Below are 14,567 nucleotides of genomic sequence, written 5' to 3' on the forward strand. Positions count from 1 at the left end.
GCTGCTTTTAAACAGACTTAAAAATAGAACTTAAAATTTGTAACAACTATGTTGGAGGAAGCAAATACAACTCTTATTTATTCTCTTTGGAAGGACTTTTTCCCCTGTCATGCCTTGTCTTAGGATTTAGTGAAAAAAAAAAAGCAAAAAAAGCAAGTTTTTATTGACAGGAGGTTCAGGTATGTGCAGGGCTGCTCCTCATATGTGTGAAACCTTCAGGTGTGAGTACATGTGGTTTTAAGTATAAGGATTGTATTAACGTTGAAATTTGGCTTTTGTTTTTGAAGATTCTGACACTGGATATTTTAACTGTATTATGGTATTTGGAAATATTTGTGCCTTTTTTTTGTAATTTTTCCTGGTTTATTTTAGCAAAGGGTTTATTACCTTGATCTTTCACAGAAGGTGTAAAATATCTGTGTCAGGGTTCAAGATGTAGTAAAAAACCTAAGAAAACTAAATGAAGTTATGAAGTTTCTGAAAGATCTAACAGATTCCCTTTAGACTTCTTGTTTCAGGATTCTGATAACTTTGGCAGGGTGTTCTGTGTTTCTGATGGACATCTTCAAAAGGCATCTGATTAGCCACACAGTGAATTTTCCTAAATAAAAAGAGGCATGTTTGTATGATGTATTTGGATAATCTGGATATTAACCCAACTGAATGGGGCACAGAGGGGGTTGTGTGATTTTTCCATTGCAGTTCTCAACTAAATCAGGCAGTAGGTTACTTAGTCTATGTGTTTTGTATAATCAGTGCAGACACATTAGATGGTTTAGTCCATTTGTGCATCTTCTACAGATACTTTCTCTGTTGCTTATCCAATAACTGAATGAAGAATCCAGAAGCTTGGTAAGATGAGTGGGTGTTTTCAGTGCTTATCTTGCTAGAAAAGCTACATGTAAATAAATAGGTAGGAAGCAGGAGTGTTCCACAGCAGTCATGTGGTATGGGAGTTCTAAGCTGCCTCAGCTCTCCCTTTCCTTCGTACCACTCTGCTAAACCTTTCTGTCATTTATGCTGTTGCTGCAAAGAGAGACAATGTCAGTTATTGATGGCAAGAAAAAGTCAAAAGTTGGTAACTGGCTAGGAGCTGAAAGGAGGTGGAAGTCTGAAGTGCATTTGCAAGTGGGGTGGGGAGGGGGAGTGGATTTGACATACAGAAGTGTATTCTGGTCCACTGTATCTCAGATGTCAAAGCAGTTGCCACCATGCATTTGCTGAAATGTGTTTAATTACCACTGCCCTTTAAAATTGTCCCAGAGCACTGCAGGCCTGAACACACCATGAGAGTGATAAATTTGCCTGTATTCATTCATTAATTGAAGCAGGCTGTCACAGCAGTCATTTCATGATATTTTGGAGCTCATCCAGCAGTTCTTTTAGGTAGTAACTGCTTAAATATCTTTATTTTGGAAGTTTGCCTGCTACTAATGTGCAGAGTATCCCCAGATAGATTTGTTTTAGCAGTACAACTTTGTCCTTTAGATTGGTGATTCACATTTTAAAATATATCATATTAAGTCCTTATGAAAGCTAATCCCAAGTACTATCAAGTAATTTCGTGCAGTGGCATTCAACATGATAGTGAACTGTCTTCAGTTGAATATAGTGAGTTTTGTTTTTTTTTTAAATCCAGCTATCTGAAATTGCTGGATTACTGTCTTCCTTCTGGTTACTCTTACATGCATGTACACATTTTGGCCTGTTTTCCTGTACAATTTGCAAATATAAAAAAGTATATCCAGATGGCTGCAGTGCTAATTTGTGATGTGATGATCTCTCTTAATTATTCAAAATGTACAACTCAAATCTCTGCATTGCCTCTTCCCAGTTTATACAGAATTCAACAGCTAAACTGCCATTACTTTCATATTGCCTCTTTTTTATCTGCTTCCATTAACCTTGCCTTAATTCATAACTAATTTTATACATTGTCAGGATTTTACAAATTTTTCATCCAGCTCTTTCCTTCATCTTCCTCATTCCCCCTTCAGGTGATAAAACTTTGTTCTTCCCAGCTGATTTTTTTTTTTTACTGTGGTTGTCTCAGCACATTGCTTTCTGCTGCTCTCTTGCATAAATCGATTGTTCACTTTTCACTAGGCTTTATGAATAACTCCTAAATACAGACTTTTATGTACTGTATAGAGATAGAAGTAAATAAAATGCAACCTATGCGTGTCATGCAATACAGAGCTCCGTCCTTTGCAGAACAGGGAAACAAATGGCTCTGTTTGGTCAGAGATGCCTTTAGCCCAGCGTCTGGTCTCTGTCAGGGGCAAGCAGAATGTGTCTCAGGGAAGATGTTAAGACCCCAGCAAGCAGCTAGTGACACTTTTCCCAAATACTGTTGTGGTATCAGTCTCAAGAAATTCCTCCAGAATGGCAGTGCCTAGGCATTTCATAACCATCAGTGGATTCTTTTTCTGAGAATCTGCCCAATCCCATTTTGAAGCTGTGCTGTTTTAAAAACTCAACAGGAGCCTATGGTAAGGACTTTGTACTGAACTGCTATTACAACACCTGAAAGTATATTTTTACTACAGAACAGCTTGTACTGTATGCAATGTTGATGATGTGTACCATCTTTTGGGCCCTTAGAAAATGTGTTTGCTTTGCCAATAATAGTACCTACTGGAAAACAAGCAGGGAACTGTGGTAGAGAAAGCAGACAGTGGAATGTGGGGCTGTGTTTATAGATCCGTGAATTGCTGTAGTTCTTGCCTCTCCATTTCCTTTTCCTGCACTAGATGACACTTCTGCTCCTTCCTGGCTTGCTTTCTCCCACTTCATGCCTTTCATCTGGCTGTTAAACGTTCTGTGGTTTGCCTTCCAACTTTCTCCACTTTTGAAACCTTTCTTTGAAAGCTATGATTGCCATTTTGTTTTTCCATTGAGTTTATTTTGTCAGGGAAAAACTATCCTGGCTTTATAGTCTGTCTGAAGAGGAGAATCTCACCTTCTGCTGCCTCAGACTTGACTTCTGATGGCCAGGCTGAGGATTGTAGTTTAATGGATGTCCCAAGCAATGCCTGAGGAAAGGTGCTCTGGTTGACTGGACATGAGTTGTGAGTAGCAGGAAACTAGAGGTGGCAACGTGGGTCTCAGGAGGATGCAAAAAAAGCTGAGGACCTTAAGGGGTAGCTGAGAGGAAAAAAAAAGATTTGAAAAAATGATCTGAGATTTTACTGGAACTCCGACCCTGGTTGTATTGATTTGAGTACCTTTATTCTTACCCCTGAGCTGCTTGTGCTTTTCTGTGTGAAGCTGCTGGGTTGGCTGGTGCTTGTTTAAGGAAACTGTGGTCTACTGGTGCTCTGCCCCCTGATGAGGCAGACATGCCCACAATGTGATAAATGAGATCTGAGGCATTATTACAAATTTCTTGCTTTGCTCAAGCCAGTGGTCAAGTATTACAGCATTTTAAGTAGCACTGGAGAACTAACTTTGATGACAGATTCCTCTTTTATGAGTTGTCAACATCAGGTACAGACATTAGCAGACTTTTGGCAGAATGTCGCTATGAATTTAAGGACTGATATTTGACTGTGTTAGTCTGTGACAGCTGATGGGTGACTGCCTCTTGCAGATCTCAAAATTCATGCCACTGCAAAAATGAACGACAATATTAAAAAAAGTTGAAGGAACTCAGTAATCAGTTTGTTAATTGAAGATGACACTTTATGAGAATACAAATTAGAACATGCTACTCTGCTGCACAGTAAACGGTCTGCATTGCTGGGTCCCGTGATGAGACAAGACAGTGTCTGACTGTATTATTTCACTGCAGAAGCTCTACAGTCTCCAGTCTCATCTTGCTGTTTAATGAAGTCATCTCTGAGCTATTGCTCTGATCTAGTTGCGTATCTGAGTGATATACAAATGGTTTTTTTAAAGCTGTACTGAGTAAGGAATGTACTTAGAAGTAATTATATTTTAAAGAGCTATATCTTTTATTTGTGCATTTAACAGAGGAACAGAATTAATCACTATAGTAACAACAACTGGTTGTTTTTTTAAAAAAAAAAACCCTGTAATTTCAGCACTCTTGATGCCCTGTCTCCTGCTTTCCTTTTGGGCTGCAGGGCTTGTCACCAGTGGTGTTATCTGGTGTTGTCACCAGAGGTGTTCTCATTACCTGAGAATTTCGATAGATTTTTTTCTAGGTGTGATGACAAGGACTTTTTTACATATTAGTTTCTCTAGCAATCTTTCTCTCAAATGATTTTTATGAATTTGCAGACTTTGGCTTTAAAAAATAAAGAACTATTACAGAAAAAGGCTCTTGCAAACCAAGAGCTAGAGTAAAGCACCAAGGGGAAGTGGAATGAATCTCCCACAGCAGATTAAATGAGCAGCATCTGCGAGAGTAAAAACTTGTGTCCATGTAAAGAAACTCCAGACCTGCTTGTGGATCCATGTACCCCGAAACAGTCCTAAAACTGATGTCTTCTAACCATGACAAAATCTGCTGTTTGTATACTCCAGCTGATGTAACTTTGCCTTGTCATTCACTGAAAACGCAGTTAAACTGAGACTTCAAGAACCAGGAGAGATAATTATTTGAAAGCTGCTTTGCTGCTAGACAGCTGCAGTTAGTGTGGCAGTTCTCTTTTTAAAAATCAGTAGCTTATTTTATTCAAACAAAAGAAAATGTGGATTATAATTCAGAGGTAAATTGTACTTCCAACACAGTGTGTATTAACTGCTCTAGAAATACTGATATCCTGGTTATTTAGTTGAAAATATGACTTCAGTGCCTGGATGGAATAGGCTCAAGATGAATCTGCTTGGACCTAGCAGTAACATGCCCTGCATGCTTAGCTGTTTACAGTTTTTCCCTCCACCAACAGGTGTAATTTTAAAATCCTACTTCTTTTTTTTTTTTTTTTTTTTTCTTTTTGCATCCTTGGATTGTTTACAGAGTTGTGAAATATAATTTGCGAGAAGTCTGATTAAAGATCTGTGCTAGGAAAAACTATACAAATAATCTGTTCACTGTGCTGGTTCCCAAATATATAGCAATGGTTAATAAGGTGGTCAATGTCACTATTATGAATGTGTTTTGAGGAGTTTTGACAAGACCATTATGTTTTATTGTTGAGAGAGATTTGCATATGGAAATTATTCAGAAATCCAGGAAACTAGCCTAAACTTTTCGTGTTAAGGATTCTCTTGGCTTTCGTGTCTTATGCTCCAGGCTGTCACTTCTTGGCACAATAGTTGCACTTTCAGGAAGTAGAAGGAGATATTTCAAGTTTTCTTTTCCTGCTTCAAAACTTCTTTCAGTTGCAGAGTTTCAGAGCTGCATGAGTACAGAGTTCAGGTGCTGCCTCCATAGACTTGCTCTTGCAGCCTGTATCTCAGGCAAAGATGGAACTTGTGCAGTAGTCCTGACTTGAGGATTCACAAGAGGGAGAAAACTGACTCCTGCAAATTTGGTAGAAAAGTATTTGGTTTTGAAGGCTTATCAGAAGTGCATTCACATCCTTCTTTGCCTCTCCTTCAGAGTCTAAACTGATCTTTGATTCTGATTGAGAGAAAAAAGTGTTTCCTGCCTCCATTTTTACCAAATTTTTACCAGTGAGAGGAGGTGTTCAGCTAGGTAGGAAGAAAATTCTTTGTCCCCCAAATTTTCCCACAGTGTGACTATAGATGTGTCGTAGATCAACCATGCCATGTAAGTAGACTGTCTTTCCAGAGGATGGTGACTGGTTTGGAGGCTGAGGAAAGGTATTGTTGTGAAAGAACCTTTGCTTCTGTTTGAGTTCTGCACACAGGGGATGGGTGGGGACAAATCCTTTCAATACCTGCAGGCATAAAAGATGTGAAGCTTGTCAACAGTTAAATCTCAGTCATTAATACCAGAATTAGACCTATGAAAGTCAGTATCCTTTTTGTAATGGAACTATGGCATCCATAATGCTGTACATATTTAGTATCTGGATGAAGAGTACTGGTCCTTTTCTTTCTGGAGAAAAAGGATTCACTATTTGTTGTGTCCTGAGTAGAGCTGTTTTTTGAAAATTAGCTGTGATATAGGAGCTTTATTACATAAAGGCCATAGGGCTTTATTTACAGCCAGGGAGATAGAGAAGGCTGATCTTCCAGTATGAATGTTTCATTTTATAACTGCTTAATACCTGTGAATTATATTCACACATTTCTAAGTATTTCTAAGTCTTAATAAATTGAAAGAAATAAAGATTTTTTTTTTCTTTAATGTGAAAGAACCATACTTTAGTTGTTGGAATACCTGCTGCTGTACTGTGGGCAAGAAAAACAGCTATTGAGAGTTTTGAATGTGCTATCTTACCTTCATTTTACTTCCTAAACACACATGCAATCTTACAAATCTGAATTAGAAGTAGTGATTAGTAACGTACTTGTATGATCTAACATTAGTAATACCCATTACCTGTGATGTCACTCACATAAACTGGTTGACTTTGGGTAAGAATATGTCTTGTGTAATGCTTGACATGTCACCCTGTCACGACCTTGGAGCCTGAACTTTATGCCCCTATATACAGGAGTGCAGTGAACTTCTGTAGATACTGCCTGCTGCGTGCCACAAGCAATCTTCTTCCCCCCTCCCCCCCTTTTTTTTTTTTTCTCTGAAACATAAAGAAATTTAGCAGAGAAGCTAAAATTGACTATTAAATTTATGTATCTCAGATGTAAAATGCCTTTGATCTTTTTATTTTTAGTTTAAATTAATGGCAATTAGATCTGTCCAGGTTTTAGCTGGAAGCCTTCTTTAGAAGCAAAATGAAGTGGTAATAGAAGAGCACTTCATCTTAGGACAGCTGGTGATAGAGTGATGTTAAGGAGTAATGTTTGCTTCTCATTCTGCTTTAAAATGTGTTTTTTAAAATACGCTGCTTTTACTGTGGAGTATCTTTAATTAATAACCTTTTATTTCATGGGTATAGGATGTTATTTTTACAAAAAATAGTTTCCACTTTATTAAACTGCACACTGTAGTTCATTGAGATGGAATGTATTAGAAGTCAGTATTGCTGATTATTTTCTATTGAATTGCTCTATTAATTAGCAGAATGACACTTCTGCCATTGTGAAGTTGTCTCAAATCTCTGGTACTCTCTCCCTGGAAGGCAGTGATGTCTTGTGACTGTGTGCTATCAGCAAGCAAGTTTGTTGGACTCAATAAAGCTGCCAATGGTGAAAGTTTTTTAGGTTGTTACTTCTTGGAGTATTTGTTATGAGAAAGCTAAAGGAATTGGGTTGGATTTAAAATGATATTGACACGGTGAATATTCTGTTACTTATAAGTGTCTTATAAGTGTCTGGGTGTTTAAAAAAATCAGGGAGTTGGAACTTCAGTTTTATTCTAATACTGAATGAAAACCATTGTTGTTGATTGGTGTCTAAATTTTAGTAGAAAGGGGTCGAATGTGCAGTATACAACCTTGTCATCTTACTTGGCAAATGGATAGGGTTTAAACAAGTGGCAAAACCAGTGACCCTCCAGTGACCTTCCTGACCAGTGACCTTCCTGAAAAGCAAAAGTAGGTAGTTAGAGAGCATCACGATGAACTGTGTCCTACTGCTTTCTGTGGTGTTCTGTACCCATTCTACAGACAGGCAAAAGACCCCCATGCTCTAAGGCTGCTGTATTATCAAAAAAGTAACATAAAGGACCTCTTCCTTTCCTACATTAGTCTTGCAAGGGATCAAAGCACTCTTTCCTCTGTGAGGAAAGCGGAGCAAGGGTCAGTGGATCCAGGAGAATGTGGAACATACATTTAGATGTGTTTGCTATATCTAAATAACATAGAAATTTAGCAGAACATTATTTGCTCCACAGACATTACAAAATGAAACTGTAAAGTAGAAGAGGGAGGGAATGAATAATGATTTTTAAATCCTCATGGGTGATAAAAGAAATCAGTATTCCTAAATTTTGTCACTGATGATAAATTTATTAAATAATTAGAGGAGCAGCTGATAGCATATTTTTGAGGAGTCATACTACACCGACAGAAAGCAGTATTGCTTTGTTTTGTTACAAAGATTAAGAATTGTGTGATTTTTTTCCTATGATATGCTCTTGTGTTTCAGTAAATTTCTTTCAATTTTCCAGGTGCTTTTCCCACATGAGTGCTAGAAGTTAAAAGAAGTGACTGCTGGGAGGATAGCATGACCACCATGAAAGAAAACTGCCTCCTTCCACTGCTGTTGGCAGGACTTGGGGTATTAGGAATGCTGGAGCCAACAGCAACAGAAGATACCCACTGCCACAGAGCCGAGCACCCAGTTATTGCCTATAAAGGTAAGATGCAAGCACAAAAAATCTCTTCCAGAAGTAGGCTAAGGATCGTGTAATGTCTTCATGGAAATTTGTTTTTAATTGTATAATGGTAAGAAAAGAAAAAGTGCATTCAGTCCTGTTATATAGTAGGCTGCACTGTATTCCATACAAGTTAAATACAACTATGCTTGCACATATTTGGGCTTAATATGTCATTTAAAGATGGGTGACTCATTTTACTCTGATGAGAACCAATCTGTACTGTTGGATGAGACTGTTCATTTTCAGATGCAGGACTCTGCATGTGTACACTTCATGAGATTGCTTTTGGCCCTTTCCTCCAGCCCATCTGAGTTCCTCTGGATAGCAGTCCTGCCCTTGATCTTATTAACTACTTCTCTGAATTTAGTGTTGTCTTTCCAGATCTCACTCTATTATCTCCCCTTATTAAGGTGTTAAACAGTCCAGTCTATGATCACTGCATCCAATGGTAAACACACTTCCACCTCCATGAATAAAATATATTTATCAATATTGGTATCACCCACTAGAGTATGTCCTGAAGTGCCTCATCTACATGGTTTTTAAATACGTCCAGGGACTTTGACTCTATCACCTTCTTGGGCAGCCATCCCACTATTTTTCTGTGATGACTACATCATAGCTGTCCTGTCACACAATTGCTTCCAACTCCTCCTGTTTATTGCCCATGCTGCATGCATTGGTGTAGATGCACTAGAGCTGAGCTATCAGTTTTGCTTCTAGCATCTCCATTCTACCCATAGGCTTATCTCTAGTGGGCCTAGTTTTATCCCCTTCCCCATTCAAACATAGCTGAAAACCCTTTCTATGAGCCCTGCCAACTCCTGGCCAAAAATCCTATTTCTTCTTGAGGAAAATTCTGTTCCATCCTGCACCAGCAGGTCTCGTGCCATGTAAATATCCCCTTTATCATCCAACCAGTTTTTTACCCATCTGGTTGCTCACCTGAAGAGACAGACAGTACCTAAGTTTAAGTGAAACAGTGTTAAAAGGCTTGAGATAAATTAGATTCTCTGTTCTCCCCTCATCATTAAAAATAGTCATTTTATTACAGAAGGCAACTAGTTTGGTCAGGAATTATTTACCTCTGGCAAATCCATGCTGACTGTTCTCAGTCACCTTGTTCTCCTCCATATGTGCAGAAAAGTGCATTAAAGAGGACTAACTTCATAACTTTCCCAGGAACTGAATGAGCTTGACTGGCCTGTAGTTCCCACATTTGTTTTCCGGTAGCTACTGAGGACCTTCCTTCATCTTTGTGATTTTTCAGAGATGAAGAGAGGCTGGATTTCTTGGTGTCTGGATTTCAGGTTGTCAGATCCCATGGATTGTATGTAGCTTGAAATCTTGCAAGTCATCCCCAAGTCAGGTCACATCTACTGCTGGTAGTTCTTGAACCATTTCTGGTTCAAGATGGCTTTGTGACCTTGTTGGGGAAGACTGAAACAAAGGAGGCACTGAGTCCCTCAGTATTATCTGTGTCTGCCAGCACTGGATCCCCTACCCAGTTCAGCAAAAGACTTGGAGTTTCCCTGCTTGATTTTTCATTACTGTGGTAGCAGTAGGAGCTGCTCTTCATGCCCTTGACTTTGGAGTAAGTCTTAACTCCCACTGTACTTTGTTTAACCTGATGTAATCCTTCTATGCCCATATGGTGGTGTTTCTAAATTCCTCCTTGATCCCCTTGTCCCTGCTGACACCTCATGCATACAGTCTTTTTGGACTGGAGCTCCACCATGAGTTCCATGCTTTGCCAGGCCAGTCATACATGTGGCTGCCATCTTCAGTATTATGACTGACTGCTGGGGAGTAGTTGGAACAAAGTGAAGAACACTTGGAGGATGTTTTCTGTAAAAACCTGAGGCATTTAATGACTTATCTGATCTTTTTGTTTATTTGAATTGAGATTTTTCCATTAGTGTTGCAACTTAGAACAAGCTCCAAATAATTTGTAGCTATGAGGATGGAGGGATTAAGATGTATTATATTACATCTTTCGTTCCTCCTGTTTTTCTAAGAAAGCACATGTGTAATTTTTTTTGTTCCAATGAACTAGTATTTATTGAATTTTAATTGAAAAAAGATTTGTTTCCATTCTTTTCATAAAGTTAGAGAAAATAAAGTTGTGCTTTCTACAGAAAGTATTTTTGTTCTGGCATTTTAATGGTTTAATAAGAGTAGTGGTACCAGCTGTCCCTTTTTACAATGCACTGAAAAATGAAATGAAGGGATTACACTCTGTACCTGGGAAGAGCAAACCATCAGTCCGTTGTGAAGGAGTGACCTTTGTCCCTCTCACGTTGGTTGACTAAATAGTATGATTTCAATATGGTTTTCTTAATGTTCATGTTGTCTGTATAATTTAGTTATTTTTACTGTAACACACGTATGCAATGTTGTAAATTAAAGCAGCGCAGTTAAAATTCTGGTGCTTAGCAGCTTAATTTCACAAACTAAGGAATCACTGCATGTACTTTGTTTTTGTACGTGCAACTGTAAAAACAAATCATAGAGAGTCATTACCAGTCACACATCCTAAAAGTTGATTAAGAATGTTCATAATGCTTATGAGTCTCAGCCAGCTACCACGTAGGAGGGTAGTTTGAATTTAGCATGATCCTCCCTTTTGGACAATTATTGTTCTTTGTAATTTTTAATTTCTATGTCCTTCCAGTTAAAAGTTACTATGTGAAGACTTTTTGGGAACAGAGATCTCTCCTGTAGTTTTGTTTCAGTTGCATCTTTCAAATAACCAGAGATAGTGTCCCAGTTAGTTCCTTTTTCTGTAAATGTGTGGGAAATACAATTGTACAGAAGCATTTATTGTCAGCTATGTGATATGAGATTTAGTAAAATTTTCAATTCCAAACTCCCTTTACCTTTGTGGTAAAAATACCATTAGTCAGTGAATATTCATGACATACCTTAGCTTATTACAAACTAACATATCTTGGAAAAGTTTTCTGTCACTTAAAAATATTCTGACAAACTGTAGTTCATGCTCACCACAGTAATCTGTTGGGAATCATCGGCTAATCTTAGAAAGATATTTGCACTTTATTATGTATTCCTCCTGTGGCATTCACTGACTTCAGGAGTGCCTATAAGAAAATGCCTTCTTTATCTATTGACATAAGTGCTGCTAGACCAACACAGAGTCCTCAAATCAATTCCTAACAGTTATGGAACCTTTAATTTGAATGTTCCATTAGTACCCTATTTTGCAAAGTAAGCTTATAATAATATTAGATCCACAGAGCTGAATGCTGTGTGGGATACTGAACATCAGCCAAGTCTGAGTGGTATTGAGTGGTTGGGACTTTAAAGCTTGTAAACTCGCTATTAACTTTACAGAGATATCAACTCTTGTTTTATTTATAACTGACAAAAGCCTTTTTTTTTTTTTTTTTTTTTTTTTTTTTGTAGTTTGTGGTATGCCAAAATAGCAATGTGTACTTACTTGATTTGTCTTCCTTTGAGAGGCATGGTAGATGGAGTATAAGCTATCAAAGAAAATTAATGGAGTGAGAGTCTGGTGTTGAGTGTGGATGAACAGCTGCAAAAAACAAATAAAAAGAAAAAAGTAGTCCCCAGGAGTTGTCAAAGTGAAATATGGAAAGGGAGTGTATCTCCTGCAAGAGCTTACTTTCTTTCCCAATGCCTACCAAAAAGTGCTTGTTTAGGTGATGATCCTGCCAAACTATATTTTGTAGAGAGGCATATACTATTTTATTACTAGTTTTCCCAACTAAGTAGTTTTGACTAAAAGACCACAATATATCTCCTGATATCAAATGGCAAGTATTTGAGAAGCAGTTGAGAATTGTTACTCAAGTATTTTGTTTTCCATTAGAAGAGGGAATAGAAGCTGCAGAAGCAGGGGAGAAGGGGAGATTCATAATACTTTCAGAAGCTTTTGACAGGATCTAAAAATATCTTTCATTTTATGTTTTCATACATAGCACTAGTAGTGACATTTTAACTTGTTTATCTGCATAATTAATGTTAGGAATGCGTAACACACCTCTTCTATCTCCTAGAAGCTTTAACAGTTAAGATCTCTAGATCTGAAAACACTTCAACTTTTAAGTCTGTTGTCATAAGCCTTCCCTAGATTAGAATAAGGCACTTTGTGTCTTCCTTGGAAGCTGGAGATTTCCTTTTCTAATTGTTTAAAGTTGGTAAAATACTATCACAGAGATCAGATCTGTAGAAAAGCAGACCTCTAAGTATGGCATGGATTGACAGGATAAGCCTGATCACTTGCAGTTCAGTGTTTTCCACGAAGGAACTAACTGTGGTGAGGCACAGTCCCTCTTTTAAGTTCCTCTCTCTTCAAGGAGGAATCTGCCTCCAGATGTGCAAAGGTGTGGTAGTCTGAAATTCAGACTTTAAAAAAAAAAAAAAGTGTCTGCATGTGTTACATTCATATACTGAGGATTCATCAGCTATGATAGCATGAGGCCCATAGAGGCATTGCAGTTAAAAGGCTTTGAATTAAGTGCAACTTAGAGAATTTGGTGCAAGGAAACAAGATGCAAGAGAGAGAATGGACACACAGAGACTCAGTATGAAATTATTGGTCTTTGCATCCATTTCCATATGTTTACAATGTCTAAGTAAGTACATTTATGCTTGAAATAACTCAAGAGTTAAAGAAAAAGGGCTGAAGCAAGTTAGTCATTAAAGACAGAGCCTTACAATTTTCAATTTTATTAGATTTTCTTTTATCTGGATATGCTTTCATATGTAGATATGAAGTGTTAGCTCTGTAAAGTGTATAAGGGCTTACTGATGGTCTTTCTACTTTCTTCTTGGAAAACACTCTCTTTATATAATAAAGTGAATTGTTTACCCTAAGTGGTTAGAAAAAGTTGGGGAAACTAATTTTCATCTGGATAGGAGCACTGCAGGATAAGTCATAAACAAACTGGTTAGAAAAATAAGATGCCTGTGAGAAACAGTGACTGTTTATAGAAGTTGAAATATTCTTACACAAAAACCAAAGCAAACCAACTGAGTAGTGTTAATGTTTATTTAAGTGTTTCCATAGGTTTCAAAGCACTTAGTTGCTTGCTCTATGAAACCTCTGTGGGAGCTCTCTGGGGAGCTGATATTTCATTCATGACTCAAAGAAACAAAACAGAAGTCTAAAAGTAGTTACAGTGGCACTTTGTTCCACTCCTCCATTTGCTGAACTTTGAAACTGTCAGACCTTTCAAAAGTTGCACACTCAGTTGAAGACTCCTGCTGTAGGCAGGCCCCATCCATGAGGTAGAGCTGAAGGGTCCATCCCAGTAGCTTAATGGTGTATGAGAGTATGCTGGAAAAAAACCTGACCCCACAGCAATTTCAGGTGCAGAGTTGTAATTATTTTACTGTTCTGCACTTGACCTGTGTGAAGTCAAATTTCTCAGCTTTTCTATCAGAGATAAAGTGTAGTTGTGAACTTGGCTTAACTGATGTTTATGGTATGACTGAGATCATCTGCTCTAGGGCAAGTCTCATTCTTTTATTCTCCTATAAACAGAATTCAAGGCTGTGCTGCCTCAACAAAAAAAGAATCACTTGATATAATTTTAGAAACTGTATTTAGTGATATTTTAAATACATGCTGTGCTGTAAAGAAGTTATCTCTTGAATAAACATGCTCCAAAATAACATGTCTAAATCCATAGAAGAAATTAACATAAACCCTTCATTTCTGCTTGAGGTTAACCAGGAAGGAAAAATAGCATAGTTTTGTTTTTTTTTTTCATTGGTTTGGGAATCCTAAGAAATTTATTTTCTTAACCTTGTTGTCTAACCACCGCAGAATTCCCTCACTTTATCTTTGTCAAAATAATACAGACACAGTACATTGCTTTGCTCATTTTATCATATCATGTGGTTTGTATATGGAGTGCCTGCACTTAACATGTGCCAAAAGGAAATAGCATGTGGGCTGAATGAAAGCTATATGGTGTATGAACTTATTTTTGTTTGTGTTTTCTTCTCTTTCGCATTATCGTGTTGCAAGCGACTGTTTAAACTAATAGCTGTCTACTTTTAAGGTACTCAGGTTTTGTTACTTTTTCCTTCTCTTTGCAATGGTTTTCAAAAATGCACTGTAAAGACTTCAGGACAGCTTCAGCAGTGGGATTGAGGTAGATGCCATCACCTGTCCTCCCATGGGTCTTTCTTTAAATAAAGATGATTTATCAGTGAAGGAAAGTTGATTATGAGATATTGTCTAGATGATGAGACT

The 14,567-nt window shown here is 37.7% G+C and overlaps 1 protein-coding gene across 6 annotated transcripts in view; it reads left to right on the forward strand.

Moving 5' to 3' along the window:
- The window catches only part of SEMA5A (semaphorin 5A), a 312,014-nt gene that overhangs the window by 90,150 nt on the left and 207,297 nt on the right, over nt 1-14,567 (forward strand). For all 6 annotated transcript variants that reach the window (XM_071736701.1, XM_071736699.1, XM_071736695.1 and 3 more), the window contains exon 3: nt 8,111-8,299. In XM_071736701.1, coding sequence (XP_071592802.1) covers nt 8,167-8,299 — 133 coding nt within the window. In that variant the 5' untranslated portion in view covers nt 8,111-8,166. The remainder of the gene's footprint in view (nt 1-8,110; nt 8,300-14,567) is intronic.

Source organism: Heliangelus exortis, chromosome 2 (genome assembly GCF_036169615.1).
Source record: "Heliangelus exortis chromosome 2, bHelExo1.hap1, whole genome shotgun sequence".
Taxonomy (NCBI): domain Eukaryota; kingdom Metazoa; phylum Chordata; class Aves; order Apodiformes; family Trochilidae; genus Heliangelus; species Heliangelus exortis.